General features: G+C 42.8%; 2 protein-coding genes across 9 annotated transcripts; both read right to left on the bottom strand.

Moving 5' to 3' along the window:
- Positions 1 to 7,685: 7,685 nt before the first annotated feature.
- Positions 7,686 to 10,978, bottom strand: LOC105039392 (probable inactive receptor kinase At2g26730). The gene is made up of 3 exons (XM_019848310.3): positions 10,938 to 10,978; positions 9,307 to 10,832; positions 7,686 to 8,530 (listed from the first exon to the last, which is right to left on the bottom strand). Exons 1-3 carry the CDS (start codon positions 10,976 to 10,978, stop codon positions 7,980 to 7,982), a joined length of 2,118 nt encoding a protein of 705 aa, XP_019703869.2. The 3' UTR covers positions 7,686 to 7,979.
- A 1,302-nt stretch (positions 10,979 to 12,280) lies between these two features.
- Positions 12,281 to 20,773, bottom strand: LOC105039186 (ubiquitin-conjugating enzyme E2-23 kDa). Of its 8 annotated transcripts, none has more exons than XM_010915246.4 (8): positions 20,314 to 20,762; positions 19,456 to 19,527; positions 18,672 to 18,734; positions 17,365 to 17,444; positions 14,700 to 14,814; positions 14,398 to 14,450; positions 13,897 to 14,025; positions 12,281 to 12,644 (listed from the first exon to the last, which is right to left on the bottom strand). In XM_010915246.4, the coding sequence occupies exons 2-8, from the start codon at positions 19,497 to 19,499 to the stop codon at positions 12,511 to 12,513; spliced, it is 618 nt and encodes a 205-aa protein (XP_010913548.1). In that variant the 5' UTR covers positions 19,500 to 19,527; positions 20,314 to 20,762; the 3' UTR covers positions 12,281 to 12,510. The 8 variants fall into 8 exon arrangements, with proteins under 8 accessions (XP_010913548.1, XP_073101078.1, XP_019703585.1 ...); XM_073244977.1 differs by lacking the exon at positions 20,314 to 20,762 and adding an exon at positions 20,220 to 20,267; XM_019848026.3 differs by lacking the exon at positions 13,897 to 14,025 and having other exon boundaries at positions 20,314 to 20,773.
- Positions 20,774 to 25,232: the final 4,459 nt, after the last annotated feature.

Here is a 25,232-nt window from a genome sequence, read left to right as displayed (position 1 = left end):
AGATGACAAGTCGGTCATCCGTTGCCCGATTCTCTATCGGGCGTATGCGTCGCGACGTACGATAAACGGTGGTAAGCCGAGTACCCTTCGATCGATCGTGACCTGGTCGGTGCGTTGCGAATGCGACATTGATCGCGTCGGCCTTTTGCCTTTCTCGATCGGAGCCAAGTCGGCAAGTTAGCCAGTCGTCTTGCTCGGGTGCTGGCTGAGGAAGGGGCGCGGCTTAAATTTAGGGGGGTCCCATCGCCATCGCCGACCTTCCACCAAAGTAGATATGTCAGGCATCGTGAGAGTCCGATGCGCCGTCGGCGGTTGGGCCGCAGATTTCTAGTGGAATGCTGGGCTCAAGTCGCGGCGTCGAGGTTTGGACTACTAGCGAGTGCCGACGCACCGTTGGAGAGCCGAGATTGTAGACTCTGAAGTTTTGAAGCTAAGACTCTGAAGTTTTGAAGCTAAGTTTGTATTCTAAACAAAGACACACAAAGTTTACTGGTAGTACAACTTTAGATTGTCGGCATTTCAAGTTCAGAGAATGGTGCTTTCTTCTAGAGTCTCCAGTCGGTAAGCTCTCGGCCCGTAGGTGTCCGCTATCTTGTAGGGTCCTTCCCAGTTCGGAGCCAACTTTCCTTGGTCTAGAGGCTTCGAAACTTCTGCCTTTCTTAAGACTAGGTCCCCAGGCCTGAAAAGCTTCGGCTTAACCTTAGTGTTGTAGTATCGGGCTACTCTCTGTCGGTAGGAAGCCATACGGAGTTGAGCCTCGCACCGGAGCTCGGGTAGGAGGTCCAAGTCGACTCTCCGGCACTCGGAGTTATCCGATTCGCAGTACTGCTCGACTCTACTCGATGGTAGTCCGATCTCGAGCGGGATCATCGCCTCCATCCCATAGGCCAAGCTGAAAAGAGATTCTCCGGTCGGGACACAGAATGTCGTTTGGTACGTCCATAGGATAGAATTCAATTCCTCGACCCAGAGGCCTTTGGCTTCATTCAGTCGGGTCTTTAGTCCATGCAGAATAGTTCGGTTGGTCACCTCGGCTTCATCGTTGGACTGTGGGTGCCCGATCGAGGTCAGTCGATGCGTGATATGGAATCTCGCACAGAACTTTCGAAAGTCCCGGTTGTCGAATTATCGTCCATTGTCGGTGATGATGGTATGCGGTAGTTCGACCCTGAAGATGATAGACTTCTGGACAAAGTCTTCCATCTTCCGCTTAGTGATCTGCGCCAGACGTTCGGCTTCCATCCATTTGGTGAAGTAGTCAATTGCGACGACTATGAACTTTCTTTGGTCGGACGTCGGAGGGAAAGGATCGAGTATGTCGATCCCCCACTGGGTGAAGGGCCATGGGACGATAATAGGAGTAATTTGGTTGGCCGATCGGTGTTGTAGGTTAGCATACCTTTGACATGGCTCACACCTCCGAACCAACTCGGCCGCATCTTTTCTCATGGTGGGCCAGTAATAACCCTGCCGTAGGACTTTGTAGGTCAAGGATTTGCCCCCCAAGTGGTTTCCGCAGATCCCTTCATGTACTTCTCTGAGAGCGTAGTCCACGTCAGTCGATCCCAAGCACCTGAGCAAGGGAAGGAAGAACGACCTTTTGTAGAGTCGGCCATCCATTATCACATATTGGGAGGCCACCCATCGGAGTCGCTTGGCTTCCGTGGGGTCTTCAGGACTGGTTCCGTCGGTCAGATACCGAACGATCGGATCCATCCAACTTGGTTCGACCGCTAGTTGCAACACCTCCTCAGCCCTGTCGATGCTCGACTGCTCAAGACTCTCCACCAATGTCCGACCCAAGGCATCGTAGGCTGATGTCGCAAGCCTGGAGAGTGCATCGGCCCGAGCGTTCTCCGACCTGAAAATATGAGAGATCTCGAAATACTTGAGGTGTGTCATGAGATCTCTCACCTTCTGAAGATATTTTGCCATGGTCGGGTCTCACGCCTCAAAGTCACCTTTAACTTGCCCTACGATCAGCTAGGAGTCGGAGAAGACTCTGAGGCTGTCGATCCCGAGCTCCTTCGCTACTCTCAAGATAGTGAGGAGTGCCTCATACTCAGCTTGATTATTGGAGGCTTTGAAGTCGAATCGGAGGGCATACTCGATAACCACTCCCTCCGAGTTGGTGAGCAAGAATCCGACCCCGCTCCCTCGAGCGTTGGAAGCTCCATCGATGTGCAACACCCAGGTGGCCCCGGGGTCAGGTTCGAAGATTGCAATTTCTCCGGGGCTCCCGCCTTCCGATCCTTGGTCGGTCGTCGGGCACTCCGCAATATAGTCAGCCAGGACCTGAGCTTTCAAGGCAGGTCGCAGTCGGTACTAAATATCGAACTCACTTAGCTTCATTGCCCATTTCGTCAGTCATCCCGATGTGTCGGGTCGGCGCAAGATCGCTCTCAGGGGTTGGTCGGTGAGGACCACGATAGTGTGCGCTTGAAAATACGGACGGAGTCGTTGTGCAGACACGATCAGGGCAAATATCATTTTTTTCGTCTTTGAGTACCGAGCTTCAGCACCGTGGAGCACTTTGCTGGTGTAGTATATGGGTTGATGGATTCGGCTCTCGTTCTCCCAGACGAGCATCGAGCTAACCGCCTCGGAGGAAGTGGCCAAATAGAGGTACAGTATTTCTCCGACTTTTGATTTCACTAGTGGCGGAGAGGCCAGGTACCTTTTCAGGTCTTCGAAGGCCTGCCGGCACTCATCCGACCAAGAGAAGTCCTTCACCTGCCTCAGGGTTTTGAAGAACGGGAGGCATCTCTCAGCCGACCGAGAGATGAATCGACTGAGCACGATGATCCTTCCGTTAAGCTGCTGTACCTCCCTTTTGGTATCCGAATGCCGCATGTCGATGATTGCCTTTATCTTCCAGGGTTAGCCTCAATTCCTCATTGAGAAACGAAGAACCCGAGGAACTTTCCCAAAGTCACCCCGAAGGCGCACTTAGTCAGATTCAGCCTCATCTGGTGTTGTCGCAGAGTGCAAAAAGTTTCTTCAAGATCTCGAACATGATCTGTAGTCTGCACGCTCTTCACCAGCATGTCATCCACGTACACCTCCATGTTGCGCCCGAATTGATCTTTGAAGACCTTATTGACGAGTCGCTGGTAAGTGGTTCCGACGTTCTTCAGCCCGAAGGGCATTATCCTGTAACAGTAAAGGCCCTTGGCGGTCACGAAGGCTGTGTGCTCCTCATCTTCGGGCACCATTCGGATCTGATTGTATCCGGCAAAAGCATCCATGAAGCTGAGCAGTCGATGGCCGGACGTCGCGTCTACCAACTGATCAATTTTTGAAAGTGGAAAGCTGTCCTTCGGGTAGGCGCGATTTAGGTTGGTATAGTCGATGCAGATCCTCCAGCTCCCGTTGGCTTTTTTCACCATGACAACATTGGCGAGCTAATCGGGGTACGTGGTTTCTTTGATGAAGCCTGCCTCGAGTAGTTTGTCCACTTTCTCGTCGATGGCCTTCTGTCTTTCGGGAGCAAAAGATCGCTTCTTCTGCCTCACCGGCCTCATTCCTGGGTCGATGTTGAGTCGGTGAGTCATCATCTCTGGGGGAATACCGGACATATCCGCTGTCGACCAAGCGAATACGTCGGCATTGGCCTTCAGCAGCTCCACCAGCTGCCGTTGCTCAGGGTCGGATAATCGGGATCCGACCCAGACCACTTGTTCGGGATTCTCCGCTATTGGGATGGAAACCAGCTGTTCGGCCGGTTCACCCCATTCTTCCTCTTCCCGTTGGTCCAACTTGTCGACCGTCAGGGAGCCCTTCGATTCGTTGCTTTGAGCAGAGATCTGGAAGCATCATCGAGCGAGCTGTTGGTCCCCGCACATCTCTCCGACTCCATTTTTGGTCGAAAACCGAACCAGCAGGTGGTACGTCGAAACTATTACCCTGAGGGCGTTTAGTCCGGGCCTTCCAAGTATGGCGTTGTAGGCTGAAGATACTTGGACGACCACAAAGGTCAAGTGGACTGTGCTTTGTCGTGGTTCGGTTCCAGCCGTCATGGGAAGAGTTACTTCTCCTTCCACCGTGACGGCTTCCCCGACAAAACCTACCAGGGGCGTGGAGACTCTTTCGAGCCAATCAGCCGACAGTTGCATTCGGGAGAAGGTCAAGTAAAACAAAACATTAGTCAAACTTTCATTATCAACAATGATTCTTTTTACATCATAATTTGCTATTGTTGTCGAAACAACAACAGCGTCGTCATGAAGAGTTTGGACTCCCCGAGCGTCCTCATCTGTCAAAGTAATTACATTGTCTTGACGTAGCTTCTTCATCGGCTCCCCTCCAGCAGTCATCCCCAGGTCCAATCGTTTGGAGATCATGTTGATGACCCCGGTCGTGGGTTGATTGTTCGTCGCCTCCTCAGTCGGTTGGGGTCGTCGGTCGGAGACGGGTAGAGTCGGCGGTTTCCTTCAGAATTTTTCGAGATACCTCCGACGTATGAGGGCCTCAATTTCATCCTTGAGCTGGATGCACTGTTCGGTGTTGTGGCCATGGCCCCGATGAAACCGACAGTACTTTCACCGATCGAGACCCTTTGCCTTCAAAGGCGGAGGCCGTCGCAAATATTCTTCCCCTTCGATCTCCATCAAAATCTGTGCACGAGGAGCAGAGAGGGGAGTATAAGAGTCATACCTGGGACGCATCAGCCTCGGACTTCGCCATCGAGGCGATCTCGGGCTCCGTCGCTGGGGTGAGACCTGTTTGTCGGTCGGGGGCCTGCTAGGCTCGGCAGGGGCCCGACCTTTCCTTCGCTTCTCCTTCGGACCCTTAGCCTCAGTCAGGCACCGGTCGGAAGCTCCTTTGTCTGCGCGCATGTATTTATACGCGTGCTCCAGCAGTTCGGCGTATGTCCGGGAGAGGGTCTTGTCCAAGGAGTATGTAAATCGGGACCCCCTTAGCCCCCTCTTCATGGCTGAGATAGCCATGTTTTCATTGAGGTCCCGAACCTCGAGCATGGCCACGTTGAATCGCGTCATGAAGTATCGGAGCGTCTCATTTTCTTCCTGCTTGAGGGAAAAAAAGGCTATCCGAGGTTCGTGGGGGCTTCCGGCTAGTGTTGAAATGGGCCACGAAAGCATGTTCGAGCTGGCTGAAGGAGTAAATGCTTCCCGAGCGGAGGCCGGAGTACCAGGCCCTGGCGACCTTGCGAAGTGTGGCGGGGAAGCCGATGCAGAAAAGAGCATTGATCGCCCCTTGAATCGTCATGAGAGCCTTGTAGCTCTCCAGATGGTCAATTGGATCGGTGGAGCCATCATAGGGCTCCACATGGGACATCTTAAACCGACTAGGGATCAGCTCGTCGAGGATAAGTCGGGAGAGAGATTGGGCGGTCTGAAAGTCGACGTCGTTCGAAGACTTCTGCCCGTCCACCTGAAGCTGGGCAAGCCGACGGTCGATTTTCTCGAACTTGCGTTCGTAGTCGTCGGCCCGTCGGTGCTGAGAGAACCCGGGGGTGGAGTCTCCCGACGAATCTGAGAGGGAGGCGGACGGTGTTCGCAGCCGCTTCTCCTTCCTTGCTCGTTCCAACTGGGAAGGAGACGGTCGTCGAGATCGATGGATATCATGCCGTGGCTGCCTCTCCTTCTCTCGATGAGAGTGCTGTGACAGCTGCTTCTGAGGAGGAGACGAAGACCGACGCGGGCGTCGGTGGCTGCTCCTGGAGTGCATCGGGTGTGCCGCCGGTTGCTCCGCCGGCGAGTGCGGCAATCGGGTTGGTTGTTGTTGAAGGCTCTTGACCGCATCTGTCAGCACGGTCATCTGCCGCACGATCGCCGCGATCTGCATCTCCGTGGTCACCATAGGATGCGGAGAGCTAGGTTTCGCCATGGAGGGTGGAGGAGAGGCCTCTTTCCGACGGAAAGAGTGCCTCGCCGATCTGGTAGCCCTCGATCACTGAGCCCTGATTCTTGTCATTTTGAAAGGGTGTTTCGAGTTCTGTGGGGGTCGTGATCCCTGTAAGTCCCTTCCTGGCATGCCAAAACCTGTTGCGGCCAATCCCCTCGTCGCCTGATCGCCGGGAACGAGCACCTGCAAGGAAAGTCCACACTGACCGGAGATGTCTCCGGCGGGGACCCTCCGACGGTCAAGTCAGAGAGGAGACTAGGCAACAGTAGAAAAGAATCAGGGGAGCTCAGCAGGAGAGAGAGAGAGAGCTAGAGAGGGAGAGTTCAGGGGCTTCGAAAGAACCTCCCTCAGCACTATTGCCTTCTCCATTTTATAGTAGAGTGCGGCATGGCGCTGTCATTAATGGCGCAGACAATCGAGGGAGTTGTCAAGTCGTCGGAGGCTGTCAGAGTCGTCGTGGATTGTCAAATCACTGTGGGTTGTCAAATCGCTGGGATTAATCTATGTCCTTGGCAGGACAATGTCCCAGGGCGGCCACGCCGCATGTCTTTGTCAGGGCGGCGGCCTTCAGCAGTCGTACAGTGTTTGGAGGAGCCGACTGGCTGGGATGTCGGGTGAAGACCCAGGGACCTCCCTCCCGATGGTCAGTCTGATGCGTTGTGAAAGTCGGAGGTCGGGCCGCGTCATTCGGCCAGTCGGAAATGGAAAAGATCTTCCCGACCGACATATCTTCGGTCGGATGGTGTCGGTCGGTGCGGTCGGAAGAGTCGAGTGCCGGTTAGGCGGGCCCGATGGTGAGTCGGCGTGAGAGTGACCGGTCAGTATATCCCAACAGATTGATATGATGATGAATGAAGTCTATGGAAATAAGAAATCTAATTGACGAGGTGCACCGTTGATATGGTATATATGATACAGGATATAATTTCTCAGGTTATAAGTAATAGCGAGGTAGGTGGTATTTTAGGTTTTGAACATGAATTCTTCCCGACATACATGCATTTAGAAAAAATGTAGAAACAGACTGATTCAAGTCTCATTGCTTTGGAAGATTTCAGTCTGTAAAGAAAGTACATTGACAGCTAACAAATGGTGGTAAGTTAAAAAAAAAAAAAAGAGAGAGAGAATTGAATCTGGTAGGAATAGAAGCGTGCTTTTCAATGATAAAAAGCCGCAAACATGATCCATCTAGACATCAGTTAATAACTATTGATGTATAAAATTGTAAGGATCCATGCAGACATACATTTAATCTGACATTAGCTATACACTCATTAGATTTTGAATATTTATATAAGATCAAAAAATTCAAATAGTATCTTTCGATTAATCTTTTTAGAAAAGATGCTAAGTTGTAATAATGGTATCAAAATAGATCTGGTTTATAGTCTACGTGGATTAACGAACACTATCCCATAGATCCATTGAAACTGATAAGGGCCCAATATGGTATTTGTAATAGGATTTGAATGGATTGGAACATTTAACAAGAGCTTAAATTATGTAAAAAAAAATCTATGCGGGCAAGTGTTTAATTCCATATCGACCATGCATTAAATATATCTTTATATTTATATAAGACTAATGAATATAAATAATATTTTTTAACTAATTTTTTTTGGATGAAGTTTACGATCATTACATAAATTCTTGCCAACGTATGTTATATAAACTTAAATAATTTTCCTTCGAATGCAATCAACAATTTAAGTTGATATCTTGAACCACAATTTGAATAAAAATCTAAAACAACCAAGCATCGAAAATGAAAGCGAAATGAATGAGACTTTCACGGAAGACATGCCATCATGTCAAACAATGAAATAAATAAAACAATTGGTATTATCATCGGACAAACTAAATGCAACATTTATAAAGTAATTAAGGTTAAAGAGATGTATGTTCAGTGACATCAATGGGAACTAAACATTTGCAAACATTCAAAGGCCTATATGAAGCTGCAGAATGCTCATAAGCTTATTACCAACCAGCAGCATATATATTTTGAAGATCATTATGCTCATCTGATGCTCCCACCCTTCTTTCTCAAAAGGAAATAGAAGAATAATGCTCATCTAATGAATGCCGTCCCTCAGATCATTCATTCTGCATCAGGATTCAGAGTATATAGACCTCTCATTCTCTTCTTTTATGGCCTCGATCGTGGCAGCAACTTGGTTCATGCTTGGCCTGGCATCAGGGGAGGGATTTGTGCACTTAAGCGCCACCTGAAGCAGTTGCACCATCTGCTCCTCGCTTGCTCCCTCGGAGAGAAGAGCCCTGTCGAAGACCTCCACAGTCCACTCTTCTCTAACCACAGAGTTCACCCATTGAGCTAACTCGGACCCATTGTTCTGAACCACCTTCCCTGTCAACAGCTCGAGAAGAATGATCCCCAAGTTATGGATGTCATCCTTAAGGATGGAGACTTGAGTGTTATTGCTTGGAGTTGGAGAGGTTTGGTGGCTGTTTGTGGTCGTTAGGCCATATTCACTGATGCAAGGTTCCATGTTAGTCTTGATCAAAATGTTGGAAGACTTGAGGTTCCCATGGCCAATCCCATCTTCACGGAGATCTTGGTGCATGAAAGCCAGGCCATCAGCAATGCCACCAGCCACACTTAGCCTGCTGTCCCAATCAAAAGCCTGACCATTTTGGCTGCCTGAAAATTAGATAAGAGAGGATTCACTCAGGAAACTTCACATATAAAGCATCCATTAATTCTTTTGTATAAATCACAAGCCTATATATATTGCTGGTTTTGCTTGACAGAGTGCAAATATAGATTAAGCAAGAAACTTTACACCAGCAATTTGAGTTCAAGTTTGTGGGTCCTACTTTGCTACTGATTGCTTTAGTTCCTTTCAAATGTACTCACTGCCTCCAATTAGTGAAATTTTTAGTTGGGTCAAAGTCCATTGCTGAGCTGGTAGACTAATTGAACCACGAACTTCCATGCACAAACATGCCTATATTGCTCTCTTTTCTCTTTTATTTATTTTTTACCTATCTTCGTGCATGTTGGTTGGTCTGTAGTTGGACTGGTCCACCAGTGGTGGACCTGATCCAACCAATAATTTCTCTTTTTTATTTTTTATAAAATTAATATATAAAATTAAATTAAACACAAATACATACATCTCTATAAATCAAAAAATAAAATATTTTATAATTGAATAGGAAGATTAGAGAAGAAACCTATAATGTTGAAAATAAAATAATTTCTCCTTTATTTGGGGATCATTTCTAACTTTGTCCATCCTAACTTAACCATTCCTCCGTTACTTTTAAAACCGTCTGGCCATGGAAATGAACAAAAGTCCAAAACAGCGCAATCTGTTGGTTGTGATCTTGTCCATAACCTCAACTAAATCAAGGATTAGAAAATTGAAGAAAATATTTGCTCAGACAAAAGAGAATCGAAGTCTGTCGACTTACCACGAAGGAGATTGAAGAGGCTTCCATTCTTCTGATACTCGTAGACCAGCAGCTTCTCCTGCTTCGAGCAATAAAATGCTACGGCCGACAGCACGTTCGGGTGCTTCACTCGGTCTAACCTTTCCATCCTCTTGCGGAAATCTTCTGGCGAAATTGCCCAATCCTTAATCCTCTTCACAGCCAAAGCAGTAGTATCATCAAACATCACCTTATAAAGGCTACCAAATCTCCCTCTCCCCAGCAACTCGGCAGGGGCCTTCAACAGGTCCTCAAACTTCAATTCCTTCGTTGTTGGATTCACCAGAACCACCAGCGACGATGACACCGCAGCAGCACTCTCATTCGATGTAGGAAGAGAGTACTCCGATCTGCTTGGTGTATTCTTATTCCCACTCGAACTCTTGCCACTACTGTCCGCCACCTTCTTCTCATAACCACCCTTCTTGGCATCAGCCATTCTTCTGGAGACCAACTTGTACGTGAAGAAGAGTAAGACGACAAGACCAAGAGCAATATAGCCAGAAACCATAACGACCTTCTCTGCAGATAACTTGTTCGATTTATTTCCCCCCTGATGAGAAGGTGATGGGGCCGGTGGCGGTGGGCATGGTACGGTAAGTGGTTCCCCACACAAGCCAGGGTTACCCACGAGGCTTTCTGCGCTAAGGTGCTCGGCGCCTTCAGGGACCGGACCGGATAAGCGATTGTAGGAGACGTTGAAATCCTGGAGGTTGCCGAAGTCGAACTGGGGGATGGTCCCATTGAAGCTGTTGTTCTGAGCGAGGATGGTTTTGAGGCCTGATACCCTCGGCAAGTCCTGCGGCAACTCCCCTGAGAAGTTGTTGTAGGAGATGTTGAGCCTCTTGAGATTGCTCAGGAGGGAGAGAGAAGAAGGAAGGCTTCCTGAGAGACGGTTACTGCCGAGATACAAATGGGTCAGTTCGGTACAATTGGAGATCTCGGGGGGGAGCTGTCCATGGAGTTCATTGTCCCTGAGGCTCACTACTGCGAGTGACTCTGCCTTGCAGAGGAGGCTGGCATCGATAGACCCGTCCAGGCCACGACCTTCGAGGATTATTTTTTGCACTGAATTTGTACCCACGCAATCCACACCTTCCCAACCATTGAGGCATGGATCAGTGGAAGTATTCCATCGCAAATCAAGATCGATTCGGGAATTGTTACCGGAAAGTTTACGAAGAAAACTGACGAGGGAGACCTTCACATCTTCCTTTTCTGCATTGGTCGAGTAGATTAGGAGGAGGAGGAGGGAGATGGGGATCACCCAGGTGGGGATCCTCTCCATTGGGAGGGTGGAGGATTGGTTAGCAAATGGACTGGTTTTGGGGTGGTGGGATGTTGATAAAAATGGTGGGGGGAGGTTGGTGGGTTGGTTTTTTCTCTTTGGGGTTTTTGGAGGGAATGACGATGGGAAATGTCCAGAGACGGGATGGCTTCTCAGAAGAAAGGAGGCCACTTGGCGGAGATCTCGAATGGTGGGCTTGAGACACTGGAATAAGGACGGGCTGTGAGATTATTTAAAATTTGGACGCCGGCGGGAGGAAACGGTCTTCCGATGGCGCGTTTCTGGTTGGCCAATATCTAAATGAAAACGTGTATTAGAGACTCACAGTTGAGCTGTTCTGCTGCATTGTTGTTCAAATAGAAACATATGTCTAAGAAGTTACCAAACCCGTGTTCTATTTTCACGTGTTTTTTTATTTTGTTGCCACAGAAGATGGTAAACGGGAACCCTTGGAAATTCCTTTTTTTTTTTTTTTAGCTTCCTAAACTAGCATGATATGCGTCAGAGGGCACACTTTGAACCGGTGAATTCAATGTAGAACTGAGGAATGGGTCCATGTCTTTAACTTGGAAGGACCAAATCCCATCATGAGCAACATTGGTTCCGGCTGCTTTGCAGGATGGTTACATACTATTCTTGCTGAAGAAACTTTTGACCATGCACATTTTCAAAGGGAAGGACTCTGCAGGATGTTCCTTTCATGATGAGAAAAAATGATGCAGCCTTTTGCAGAAGATAACACACCAAAATTCTGAAGATCACAACTGGAAATGGATCATAATGGAAGAAAAATACAATACTCAGCTAGGAACTCCCTAAGATTCCACCTCAGCTAGATGTGGGGACGGTCACTTATGCACCTTGACAGGCAATCTCTGCCAGCATAACTTATGAGCAAGGTTTTAAACTCAGGTATCTCAATTATAATAAATCGATGGCCTGGATATGACCTGATATATCGGAGGGCCAAAATGAAAGGTTGGTTGAAGAATTTAAATGTGCCCAGATATCCCCCTATCCCAAAAAATATATGATAACTGAAATATCACAATAATAATTGATATAGTGCACATCTCTTAAAAAATAAAGGATATATTACAAGTGAAATTTATTAACACTCGTTCTACATTGTTATCTTTAGTATATTATTAACCATAAATATTTAAATAAGCCAGTTTGACCCTCAGCTGATGATCTCATATCGTTTCTCAGAAACATATATAAATATTTTATCAGCCTCAATCATACTGATTTAATACCAGCCAAGGTGATAAGAGACAATATTTTATATCTATTGTATCAGGAAATGCCACTAAAATCAAAACAAAACAGGGGCCAATAACAATAAATACCACAGCCTCCAATGCCGACGCCAACCGTTATCAAAGCTGAGCTTGCCGCTAAGATGACAACCAAGGTTGTGCGGTGCTGGCTCCAATGAAACGCTGCAAGACAAATCCAGCTCCTGAAAACTTTGGCTAAACTGGCATGGTTTGCTTTTCATTTAATTTTTTTCGTTACAAACTGGGTCAACTCTTGACTCTAAATTTTAAACAACGCTGTCTGCCAAAAAGACTTGTTAACCCACCCACACAACTTTGCAGAAAGCAATAGAAACAATAATAAATAATAAACAGTAATAACAATATCTACTGTTTGCAAGGGAGATAAACTCAATTAAATCATGTTGATGGTTACATAAGTTATAGACTAGAACATTTCAAATTTTACTGAGTTGGATGGCACGAGTGTGCCGGCCATGCACCAGCATCACTGAGGACCATCAAATATTACAGATAAACAGTACATACATTTATACCACAACATTATAAAAGCTGTTATCCTGCCAATCTAATTAAAGATGAATGTTGTATTGTTCCGAGTGAAATACATGGCCTTTAGGGGTCTGCATCACCAGGAATGTCATCATCAGCGGACCCTGTGCTTTCATTGTCGCTGATCTCTTCATCACTACTCCCATTGAGAGAAGCATTTTCAAACTTCTCCCTCTTTGCGTAACGCTCACAATATTCTATTGAAACATTTTTTTTTTTTTTTGATATCACAATATGACGAGATGTAAATAAGTTCTGGCAAATGCATGTCATGTATCAAGAAGAAAGATTAATCTGCCTTTCATTTACTTAAATCAAGCAGTAATCATGGTTGAGAATTAAAATCACATACATTCCCTCATCCAATACCATAAAAGAAAAAGCCATATTGAGTGACAACAAGAAACCAAAATCTAGTACTTATAGAAGATATAAGACACAACAGCACCTTCCCAATCCACCTGATTGAGGAAGCCTCTTTATGGTCATTATATCATGAGCAACACAGACCCGAAATCATGTCATGAGGAAACTCTAAGAGCAAAAGCTAATTGTCATGGAGCCTACCTCTACTAGATCGTAAGCTAATTGTCATGGTTCCTTCCTCTACTAGATGGTACTAAGGGCCAAATGAAGTTTAGCCTGTATAGGAAGCTTTGAATTCAGTAGTTTGTAGTGATTGTAAGGTGTATTATTTTATTGAGTTAGGTAACTTCCCCACTATAACTGTGCATATAGAATGGAGCGTATGCATCATGCCCTAATTTTGGTGCAATTTAACATTTTCAGCTCCAGAAGTGCATAGTAGGAGAGGTCCTTGCTCTCATCTAAGTATGAAGAAGGATCTAACGACAGATTTTATTAGTCTATAACACATGTGGATATTTTTCATATTGATGGAAACTGGAAAAACTAGGATCATTCAAGAGAATCATCAGTTCTAAACTGAAAATAGAGAGTTTTACTTTTTATTTGATTTTTACAGTTTTTGACTCAGGAGAATTGTAATATTATTTACATTGTATTTCTATTGACCCATATCACGATAATTGACTTAACAGTAGTATAGAAAATGATCAAAACTTCAACAAAATAGGAAGCATCGAACACATTTGTTGTCATCTGCTGTTTGTCTGGCATCACTATTGGTGTCAATCGTATTGACTTTCTTGCATCTCATTAATGCGCAACTTGGTAGCTAATTCATCTCTTACTGTTTATGGGTGTCCACATCCCAGCAAATCTACAATGGGTTGGGATTCTTGAGAAGATATTCTGATTCATAATAATTTTTTTTTACTTTAGTGGAATCTATGAAATATTTCTTGTTTAAAAGATCTTTTGAATAGAAATATTTCATCTATAAGATTGCCTGAACTATAATATGGGAATGTACATACTATCTGATGAAAATTAAAAGGACTAGTTGAACATTGAAAATGCTTCAACCTTTTACTTTTTGCTCATATTGTTGCTGGTCCTTTAGCATCAGTGAAGCTGCATCACCATTCAGTGGATCAGCAGGGTTTGGGTAAAGCAACAGCTGTGGAAGAAAGACTTCAAATATGTTCAAAAGATCTGCAGCCCCACACAAACATGATAAGATATGGAAAATCCAAATTTGTGTTTTAGGGAAAAAAAGGAAAAAAGAAGAAAACCTTATATTAAGATGAATGAGTCACCCGAGCAAATTCAAATCATGATATAATGAATTAATAAATCCCCTCATAATTTCACATATCTAAACCGATTCATGTGTAGCATGTTTCATTAATAGTCTTCCAAAATGTGTTAGGTTCTGCTAAACAAATTGACGTGAAAGAATGCAAACTGATGGTTTAATAGGCAGGTAAGGACATCCTGTAAACTGTTGTTTCTGTACTACTTTTCTAACAAACAGATGTTCACAAAAATGATGTAACACATTTAACTTCTAATATATGGTCTTACCGAACATTGGGCTCCAGGATTGGTTGATGACATCCAAGCATATTGAGCCAGATCTGAAATTTCCCATACAATTATGCAAAGAAAGAAAGAAAAATAATTGTAAATTTGGGAAAAAAAGTTTAAAAGTTATTTACATTCCATACTCTGCTAAATCTAATCGTTTGCAAGAAATCACTAATATATGCAAATTTTATAGATGGATCATATCAGATCCTAATCTATAAAAAATCATGGCGGTCAGATTATTATTAAGAAAAACCTGTTAGTACATATGCTGAACAAAAGGAAAAGTTGGAGCTTACAGCTCATCGACATTAGGATGAAATATTTTGTTCAGAAAACCAATAGATGGGGACTTGTATGGGTATGCATCTGGAAGTTCAACACGGACTTTCCACACCCCACCTTCATACGGACCTGTGGGCACCGCAAGTCTAATAGCATCAGGAAGTGAAAGATTAAGGTAAAAAGAATAACATCAATAAAATGCTTAACTGCAAAATTACAAAAGTGGGTGCAATGCATTCATATGCATCTGTAAAACAAAGTAAAAAGCGACCTGATTTGCAAAGTTGACATGCTTTTAAGGGCAATCATCATCCTAAAGAAACATGCATTTGCTAACATAACCATTCTACTGAAAGTTACATGATCGAAACATTTATGAGACCTTTCAACATTTACCATTAGGCCTATCTGGCGCAAAGGTCTTCAAAACATTGATGATTTGCTTTACCATTCCAGTTCTTGCAACTCATATGCAAATTCCAGGAAAAGAAAGGCATCGTCCTCTCACCTATCTAAATTTTATATACTGATGAGCTAAAGAAAAATGGCTATGTTATATTCTTTACTGGAGGTTCTAACCCAAGATCAAAGTCAGCAGTCAACATTCAAATCACTCTTCTAGTTACTGTTTTTCTAGTTCACTTCCATTATTGCAAAGATTGAAGTTGATCATGTGCTAGACCATAATGGGAGTGATACAGATGAGAAAAATTTGTTCATATTGGCAAGGCAACCACAAGGACTCTGAAACGTGGTTTCTACACCAAATGTTAAGAGATGCCCTTCATCATGGTTACTTTGTCAGAGGTCAATATGGATATTGCTCTAAGTTTTTGAAACCTCAACGGTTTAACCCACATCACTATATTTGTACTATGCCACCAAAAACCAGAAAGAATATCTTCATGATTAGTTTTTGTTTAAGGTTAATAGAGCCTCTAAGTAAAGGCCAGAAATGATTTAGGCCAGCTTAAGGCCCCATCGGATGGACCAGCTTCAATTCAGGCTTTGGGCTTGGCCTAAGGGAGATCAGGTCAGGTTTGGGTCTCATGGTTATATTCCAATGAATTTTGACTTGGCCCAAGCCAGACAAAAGCCCAACCCAGAGCCTCAATCAGCCCAAGCCTAAGTGATCCTAGTGGATTTGTGGTTAGGGGTTTCCCATTCCCTATTCCTAATTTTGCAAAATAGCAGTAAATGGGGCTCCCCATTTTTTCAAGCCAGGCTCAGGTGACGGAGAAGCCTGTCCGTAGCTCATTTCTAGCCCTATTCTCTGTCAAGCGACAGTCATATGTTAGTGATAAAGCTTTTACCATACATTTTCTTGAGTAATATCTCCAATATAGTCCTAGGAAGAAGGATCCTAAAACATTCAGCAAATTATAGGGCCCCAAAACTGCTCACTCCTATTTAACTTGTAGCAGAATTTTACCCATACCTCAATTTGTCTCTCATGCTTTATATAAGAAATTTTTATAGATCTTCATCTGAAGGATTGTCCTACTAATTGTAAATCCACCCACAAGGACACCCAAAGTTTAAGTAATAACCTACCATGTGAACCTCAATCTCTCATTCATGTTGAGAGTAAAGTCACCAATATTTACATTTTGTTCACTCTATGGCTCCTAGGCACTATTTGACACCTCCTAGACAACACATACACACTTTTCTTACCTCCTCCTTTGTTATTCTTAAATTGAACAAATTGCAGACTCCACTGACCATTGTTTAACCATTGTAATATGCATCTTCATCATTATTGTTACATCACTTGGAAAAGTGAGAGGAATAACTTACCAGTCACTCTAAAATGAAGGCCAAATATCATATGATGAAACTTGGGTTATGTGTTTTTTTTTTTTTGAGTGCCCAAAACCCGGGGCATCAAGCTGATTACACAAACTCTTACCAAGTTAAATTATACTCAGATCTACAACAACTCATCTGCTCAACTCATTTAGGAAATCAAATCTGTCATTTTGTTTGCTTATTTTCCTTCTACTACAAATCATCTAGCCAATTTCCCTCCATATAGATGCCTGCATTTCCTAAGGAGAAATATGACGAGATTGTAGCTGTCTATAATCAGAATCTTCCTCCCTAAATCAGAATTGCATTTTTAACTCGATCTGCAGCAACTGAGTCACTTTCCATTTGAAGTGAGAAGTTTGCAAATTCTGCAAACATACTCTTGATCCCTCCCCACATTCCTACAGTTTCATCGATGCATAGCTTATTTGCTTACTGGGCTCAAGTACCATGAAGAGTCGAAAACTTCGGATACAAGGATATACAAGCATTATCCCATCTATTTGTAGCAACCCATTCATTCTTTATACGAAAAATCTTAGTATATATTAGAGCAACATTAAACTAGCGGCAAACAAAATGTATAATGCAACCTTCAATCCCACGGTGGCAGCTACACAAGAGGATTGACATATAGGGATTAAACAGCTGCCTAGGACCCATTGTTAAGAAATTTGTGCACCAAACAACAACTGCATAACAAATTTAGTTCTTCATATTTCATTATAGCCATCATATTAAATGATAGATTTATCTTCCAAGTAAAAGTAGGAAGCCATGCACCTACCTATATATGTCCACAGGATCATATGAATACTCTACCATACTTGAATAAAAGAAAAAGGCGAGGGCATATAAATAATATACTTTCTTTAGGGCCATGAAATTCAACATTAAATTCAGAAAGCCCATCATTTATGGTCTCTACTATGTAGTCGCTCATCATCCTGCAAAAGAAAAAAGGAACAAATAAGTATTTGGCACAATAATTAGAAAAAAATATTTTAAATATCAGCATGTTCTAGGAGATAAAAATGGGGCTTGGTTGGAACAATTTGATAGCCCAAAACAGGTACCAAGCATGTTGAAGGGGATGGAAGAGGCAAAGATGACATTAAATGTAGGCATGCTCATGAAATCTCAATGTAAAAATTGCAGTTTTTGTATTAATATGGTAAAGGGACTCAAACAAACAAGTTAGCAATCAAGTAACAGTAGTTATAACAACTAGAGCAAGGTCACGTCTTAATCAAAATAATGTGCCTTTGGAAATCCACTGCAAACCAACAAAGCATTCTACAAGACTACAACTCAATCAAACCAAGTGAATGAGTCTTGATTTTATGAATGCATCAACATAAAGTAGCTCTGATATATGATAAGAGAGTAAGACAATCTTATGATTAAGTCTATTTAAAAGCATCGAGAAATTTAGCCTTGGTCTTCTAAGAGCAAACTTACAATATATCTAAGGCTCAACATACCAACAAAATGTTGCAAAAGAATACAGAAATTCAGTAGTGCTCCCAAGGTTATAGTGCTCAAAATTCACCAAATTCACTATAACTCAGTCATAAAAAGGAATACATAAGAACAATTCAGCAAGCATGCCCCACATCAAGGAATGAGACTTTTGGTTATAGTTAGAGACTAAGAACTGCAGCAGAAAGATTGTTTGCTTGCATTATTCTTCTGTCTAAAGCACTAATTCATGCATGAACACAACCTGCAGTTTCTGAAACTAAACACCTTCCTTCAAGATGAGTTATACAAACAGATTCTTCTGTAACTGTTCAAATAAATATTCTGATTCAGATCCCACAAACTGTCACAAAAACAAGACAGTTGACTTAAGTTTTTGGTATTACGCTTCCAGAAGTATTGACCTTTTCCACACCATGTGGGTTTTATCAATTACATGCCACTCAGTGACCGCAAATCAAAACACAATTTGATCAATTTTAAGTCCTAGTACTGCAGGCTGGATCTATGTGAGATGATCAAAAAATGAATCATAATACAAGTGTGAGTAATTAGGAGAGCCAGCATAGAATTGAAGAAAGAAACAGATTCACAAAGAAACTGGTTGAAGATTTTGTACAGTAAACTTCAAAATTTTCTTATAAAATTATCATGCCATCCATGTATTTTGAAATGGCTACATTTGTTTTCACCTGCCCTGCCACACTGAACAGGCATATTGGGGAGTTTGCATTGCTCCCTGGCATCTCTCCATGCTTATGACAAGAAATACTTATCAATGTCAGCTTAAGCCAGAAGTAATTGGATATAAATTAGGAAATATAAATGCTTAGATAAGTCACACTTCAAACAAGGATCAATAATTGAATCCATTTGCATGATACCTTAGCCACAAAAGTTGTCTCCTATTTTCATCAAATGCAACTGAACAATTAACAGTTACATAAGTAACACTGCAGACAAGAGCAGTGGCGGAGCGTAAGAGGGACCGAGGGGGCCTACTGCCCCCCCTCAAAAAATTTTAAAATACTTATTACCTATATATTTATATATATGGTGGCCCCCTCAATATTTTAGTCTTACACATATTACAAGTCTACCAATTTGGGAAAAGACCATATAATTAATTTATATATTAATTTTTTGTTAAAAATAATAAACTTTTTAAAAAAAAATTAGTTGTTTATTTATTCTTTAACCCTTTATTTATTCTTTAACTTTTAATGTGGAAGAGATTATTGAGATTTTTACAGAATCAAAATTATTTTATAGATGGCATAAGGTAATATTTTTTACTTATCTTTGTGTATACATAAAATTAAATATTTATTGATATTTTTGTAATATTTTTGGATATATATATATCTTTATTTTATTATTTATTATAAAATATTTTATTTAATAAATTATTACTTTGCCCTCCCAACATTTGATGTCAGGTTCTGCCACTGGACAAGAGTAGTAATAAGAACTTACAACTTCATGACATCCATATCTCGCCTTTTGCTTGGAGAAGACATGTTCGTTGAATTAAACACTATTTTCCAACTGTTGCAACACCAACACCAAATTAGAATACATTGGAATGAAACCAGCAATGATACATTCAGAGTTTACTCAAACTTTATTGGATGTGCTTTAGAAGACAATAAGTTAAACAGAAAGCTGCAAAATAAACTCCTTTATTCCGAGTCAATAGTAAGAATGACTCAAAAAACCTGAAATCAAAAGTCAATTGCTCGAGATGACTCATAATAATAGGGCAAAAAAAAGGAGAAGAAACTACTATTTCGATTTCTTTGAAACTTCATATCAATTTAGCACTGACTTTTCACTGGTTTAAAGAAGTCAGGTTACCTCATAATTCCTAAGTTACAATCAATATTGTTAGGGATAGGAGAACCACCAAACTAATTGGAAATTTCTTCTCAAAAATCCCTCGAGCCTTGAGTCTAGTAGGTAACTAACATATAACTATTCAAAGGATAGATGCCAAAAAAATCAATAGGCAAGGATTATTGCACATCATCTTATATTAATTCTTCTGCATTTTACGAACTTATAATTTCCAATAAGTAATCATAGCAGGTCTAAATTTCCCTTTCTAACGTTATGCAACAACATCCAAACAGCTTCTTAAGATACAAATATTCACTCAAAAGATAAAAATAAATGAGATAAATCAAATGCAACCTATAAATTCAAGCAACAAGAATAGGAAAAAAAAAAAAAAACGTTACTTTGCTTGAACAACGCATAATCGAACCCACAGGATCAAATGTGCAACCAAAAAAGGAGATAGAATGAGGGAGAGCGAGAAAAAAGAGAGATTACCTGATTGTCTATTTTTTGCTTTTAATTGTTTTACGGAACGGCTGCGGTCGTGAAAGAGTAAAGATATATGCACCGAATTGAAGAGGACGTAAAATAAGACAAAAAAAAAAAAAAAAAAGATAAAAGGAAAAAGGAGGAGGAAAAAAAAAAAAAAAAAGCAAAGGAGGGGCCTGGTTCCCACTATAACGTCTCTCTCGGCCTCCGACCGGCTTCAAACGACACGTGAGCCCACCACCCTTCAATCTCTCTTGCTTCCGCATTAACCGACCCTGCACTCTTTCTCCTCTTCTTCCAATCATCATCCTCCAATGCGTTTCGTTTGGTTCCGAGTAATCTCTCTCTCTCTCTAACCGGAGCTGGTCAAAAGGACCGCAAAGTATAATTACCTCCGGCTCCGGGTATAGACCTTAGTTACCTTGGTATGTAAACATGGAGGCACTCTAGCGTCAAAGCCCATTCGGTGCTATATCCTCACCCACGCACCTCTCCGTGCTTCGGTCCGACCCGCAACCTGATTAGTCTCGCAAACGGCATGAATAAAAAACAACATTTTCAAAATGGGTTAGGGGTGCATCTTTCGCGAGAAAGAAGGATTCACCTTCCTTCGCGTGAATCCACCATTGGATCACACACTGTCCGCTTCAAGATCCATGAGATGGATAAATGGAGAATTCTGTGCTTGGAGATCTACGTGGAATGCAATTCAATGATTAGTACCACAAAAGAAGATCGATCATTCTTTTACATGAAGAGGATTTCATCTTCCTTCACACGAATTCACCGTTTGATTGCACAATGATTGCTCCAAGATCTATACTGACAGATGACTTGAGACTTTCAAGTGCTTAGAGATCTGGACGCAATCCAACAGTCATCGTCATGGAAAAAGATTGATGATTCTTTCAGGTGAAACAACGACACGAACCTTTTCAGGGTTCCACGAGGCATTCCATGTGCATCTAGACTACCTGCATGTGCACTCCAGCTCCTACAAAATTGAATTCTGTCCCTATCTCACTTCTCCCATCCATCACCTAACCTCATAAGCTATTAGAAAGAGAGAATTGGTCCAGTGACATAGGGGTTCACTATTTTCCATCGCTTAATGGATATGGATATTCCATTTTAAGTCAGATTAGGTCGAGATTCTTTCAAGTTGGGCTCGTGAGATGTCAAAATTCTGTAGCATGATTTGCAGCCTTACACCTGGGCCGACAATTTATGATTCCACCTGTCTCTACCTGACCGAGCCTAAATATCTGATATGTATATAGAATGATGTCAAGGCATAGATCGAAATTACTAAGAAAGCATCACACACATTAGAACTAAGAAGGAATCATCTTTTATCTCCATCGATCTGTAAGAGTTGAAGTAGTATATGAGGCTGGCTTTGTCTCCAGCCCGCTTTGGAACTTTTTGTATCCGGCCCGATTTGGACCTCGTCAACTCAAGCGTACGTTATGATCCCAATCACAGGCCACTTATTGGGCCAAAATGCAGGCTGGGCTCCAGACCAACTTCTTTCTAACAAATCCAGGCCGAGGTAAACCTCTAGCAGCCTAGCTAAATAAAGCTACAGAAATCGATCTTTGCTGGACCCCTACTCCTTCGTGTAATATATCTTTATGCAACAAAAAGGATAATACCTTCCTTCATAGCCACCAAATTGGTATAAGAATTTCTTTATTTTTTGTTTGGAATTAGTACCTCTCGCTATCCTTGGGTGTCAATTCCGCATCCAATAAGCATTCATGCATCGTTGACCTTCTACATAACTCCAATCTCCAACGTGCAAATATGGAGCCGCCCTCGTGCATGCTTTCGTGCAAAACCAAGGAGCGCATGCCATAGTAAAACATGCTCCTTCACCGTTCACGGATATGAGCACCTTCCAAGAGCTATTGGTCTAGGTCCACCATTTTATGCCCAAGCCCAGTTGAAGATCAGGGATTGTACCAGCTCATTTCAGGACTCTAGCTAACCTGCAGTGGAACTCTCTCTGTCTGTGTGTGTGTGTTTGTCCATCTATCCACCTATTTATCTCTATTTCCCCACGAACATGCACACACGCGCGCATGCGCAAACAACAAATGGTGGAGTTTGGGATGCATCTTTCGCACGAAATAGTGATCCGTCTTCTTTCATGATATAGAACATTGGATGGTGCTTTGTACAGCTCTCAAAGCACTCCAAACCTCTTGAGCCATCCATCTGTAGAGATCTTGAAGTAACTATTACACGATCCAACGATGGATGCATGTGAGAAAAAGCTGCATCATTCTTTCGCATAAAAGGTATATAGAATTGTTATCCCAAATGGTGGACACCCCTCAACCAGTTTAGGATTCATGGACCCTCCTAGGCACAATCTATTATTGATTTCTCCAAATAACATGAACAATTTAGATGCAATTAGGTCAGAGGTATGAATGATTGACAATATATTGCCACACCAACTAAAATGATGACACTAAGTGGCGTAGATATGCAGCAATGCTGCTCCATTCAATACAAAATGTACCAATTACCTAACAATTGACACCGGAAACTCATGTGCCATTCATCCAGACCGTATAACTAACAAATGTATATCCGGCACACCTTGGGTAGCAGTACCACACCTAACCTCCCGAACTTGCTTCTGCACAGAATGTCAAGCCACACATGATCTGCTCTCAGCCATGGTTGATCAATCCACAATCGAATAATTGTGACGTGAAGTACTCCAGCCATGCTATATCCTCTCCCACGTGCCATCACAATTTGTGCTGCAACTTTTCATAGAAGCAAGTCTTCAGCCAAGTTGCTAATATTGTGGGTGGCAAGACCTCGCTTGCCTTGGGCACCAAAAGCTCGTATCATTTAGCATATTTTGGTGCAAGTTTTGCTTAAAGGATATATGAAGGTACGAGCGCATGCAAGCCGGGAGGTGTACATAAGGGCAAATGCCATCGCAAGTGGCGCATGCGCTTGGGCACGGCAATATAAGGCAGGAGGAACACTTGCATGACCATAGAAAAGAGTAACGAGTCTTTTTCTCATTGGGAAGGATTAGCCGACTAGGAACGTTGAGACGTAGGAGATAATAGTGGTAGGAGATATGATGACAGGCACAGCAAAGAGTCCTATGAGGTAGGGAAGATGCAGGGCCACACAAGGCCTATCAAAAGATATTCCCTAACAAGCTTGTCACCCAGCTGTGTTTCTATGTGTAGGCAAGTCATGATTAGAGAACATGGCATGGCATAGTTGGGGTGTCGGCATGCAGAGAATGCTCTGTCTCTCTCTCTAACCCCCCCCCCCCCCCCCCCCCCCAACCACTACACACACACACATCTCATTTTCACACTAAAGACACTTTTGACACCACCAGTACTCCTCAAACGTAGGCCACAGATCGTCCAAGACGTTGTCTAAGATGACTCTTCTATACCTTTCTCCACCTTTGGCTAAGATCAACTGAAGCTATAGCTCTTCTAGCTGGTGTTACTGAAAAAAATATATATCTGCAATGGACATCAGACTTTCGTAATGCATTGTATATCAGAGCTAGTTATATATATAGAAATTCATGACTTCTGATAATTATAGAACACGTCATATATATGGATTAATTAGCTTTATGCATTAGACTAGTCCTCAGTGCATTGCTATTTGTTCAGTTCAAACATTAATGATTGAACCTAACCTCCTATGCTAATTGTGTCATTTCTTATGAGCCCCGACACCACCATATACAACCATGTCTTGTGATATATCGTATAAAGCTAAAAGCAGTGATAGTTGCAGGTGGTGCATTAAAATTTGAACGATGTTCTATCACATGGTTCTTAAATTAAATTCGCGGCCATTAACCAGGATTGAAATTAACCATGGAAGTTGGCTGCAAAAACCAGCTGAACAAACCGTTGTTGGTGATCTTGCCCTCTTATCTGCGACAAAGACTTCTCACAAATTAAATTAATCTGCATTCATCATTCTCATAAGAATTTAGGTGCCATTTATTAGGTCCTCTATTTAGGTAGCGTATCTGGTTCGAGCTAGCGACCCTCTAAATATTCTCAGGAATAGCTAGCCATAAATATCCCTTGGAGTCTCTCGGCCTCCTTTTAACCTCAAAAAAAAAAAAAAAAGAAAAAAAGCGTGGGGGGTCCCTTAGAGACTTACAATAATAATACCAAAAGACCTTTAATTAAATTCCTAGTGATACATCTAGAGACCATGGTAATATTTTTTTCTCCGACTCTAGCTCAGCGGTCTAAATCAGATCATCCTTCCGACGGCAACACCTAGGTTATATATTTGAGTGCCTCTAGTAGTGGACGAGGCATGAGCAGCCACCTTAGCCCTCAGAAGAGGAAAAGTAAAGCGAGGATGAGAGAGAAAGGAGAGGAGGGTGGGACCTGTGAGCTGTGATCATATGAGGTAGCTAGGCTTTGGATCAACTGGCCCCCCACTCTCCTCCTCTTAATGCAAATCGCGAATAGAGAGAGAGAGAGAGAGAGAGAGAGAGCGGGGGTTCATGTGCTCGCATGTGCGCCGTCCCGTTCCAGCCAGCGAAAGGGCCAACGCCATTACTCCTCCCACCCTCGTGGGTGTGCGTGCCATCCACCGCAAAACCCTTTTATTTACTTTCCCATACACCCTCCTTCCTCCCGGAGCTGGTCATGTTCCTTCTTATCATGGTCCCCCACCCCACCATCTGTACACAACTCCATACCAAATTCCAGAAAGGAATTTAACCAGGATCATAAATTGCAATGTCCATAATAATTTACCATCATAGTAGCCATGTGAAGAGGAGTACTTATGATATTTGTTACTTGTTCTACTATAAGGTAGGTGCATGCATGCATGGATGAGTTGGGTGCATGTGGTGTTACTAGGTTGGTGAAGTGTAGCTTATTTGAGCTTTC

Source organism: Elaeis guineensis, chromosome 1 (assembly GCF_000442705.2).
Source record: "Elaeis guineensis isolate ETL-2024a chromosome 1, EG11, whole genome shotgun sequence".
Classification (NCBI taxonomy): Eukaryota; Viridiplantae; Streptophyta; class Magnoliopsida; order Arecales; family Arecaceae; genus Elaeis; species Elaeis guineensis.
The sequence above is the reverse complement of the archived record's forward strand: the minus strand, read 5'-3'. Positions and strand labels throughout refer to the sequence as shown.

Coding starts and splice junctions, on each gene's coding strand:
- LOC105039392 (XM_019848310.3), bottom strand. CDS start 10,978: ATGTTTCTATTTGAACAACAATGCAGCAGAACAGCTCAACT. Junction 10,833..10,937: donor TGCAGCAGAACAGCTCAACT/GTGAGTCTCTAA, acceptor ATAATCTCACAG/CCCGTCCTTATTCCAGTGTC. Junction 8,531..9,306: donor CCTCTTCAATCTCCTTCGTG/GTAAGTCGACAG, acceptor TCTAATTTTCAG/GCAGCCAAAATGGTCAGGCT.
- LOC105039186 (XM_010915246.4), bottom strand. CDS start 19,499: ATGTCTTCTCCAAGCAAAAGGCGAGATATGGATGTCATGAAGTT. Junction 18,735..19,455: donor GATATGGATGTCATGAAGTT/GTAAGTTCTTAT, acceptor TCTTGTCATAAG/CATGGAGAGATGCCAGGGAG. Junction 14,815..17,364: donor ATTTCATGGCCCTAAAGAAA/GTATATTATTTA, acceptor CGGTGCCCACAG/GTCCGTATGAAGGTGGGGTG.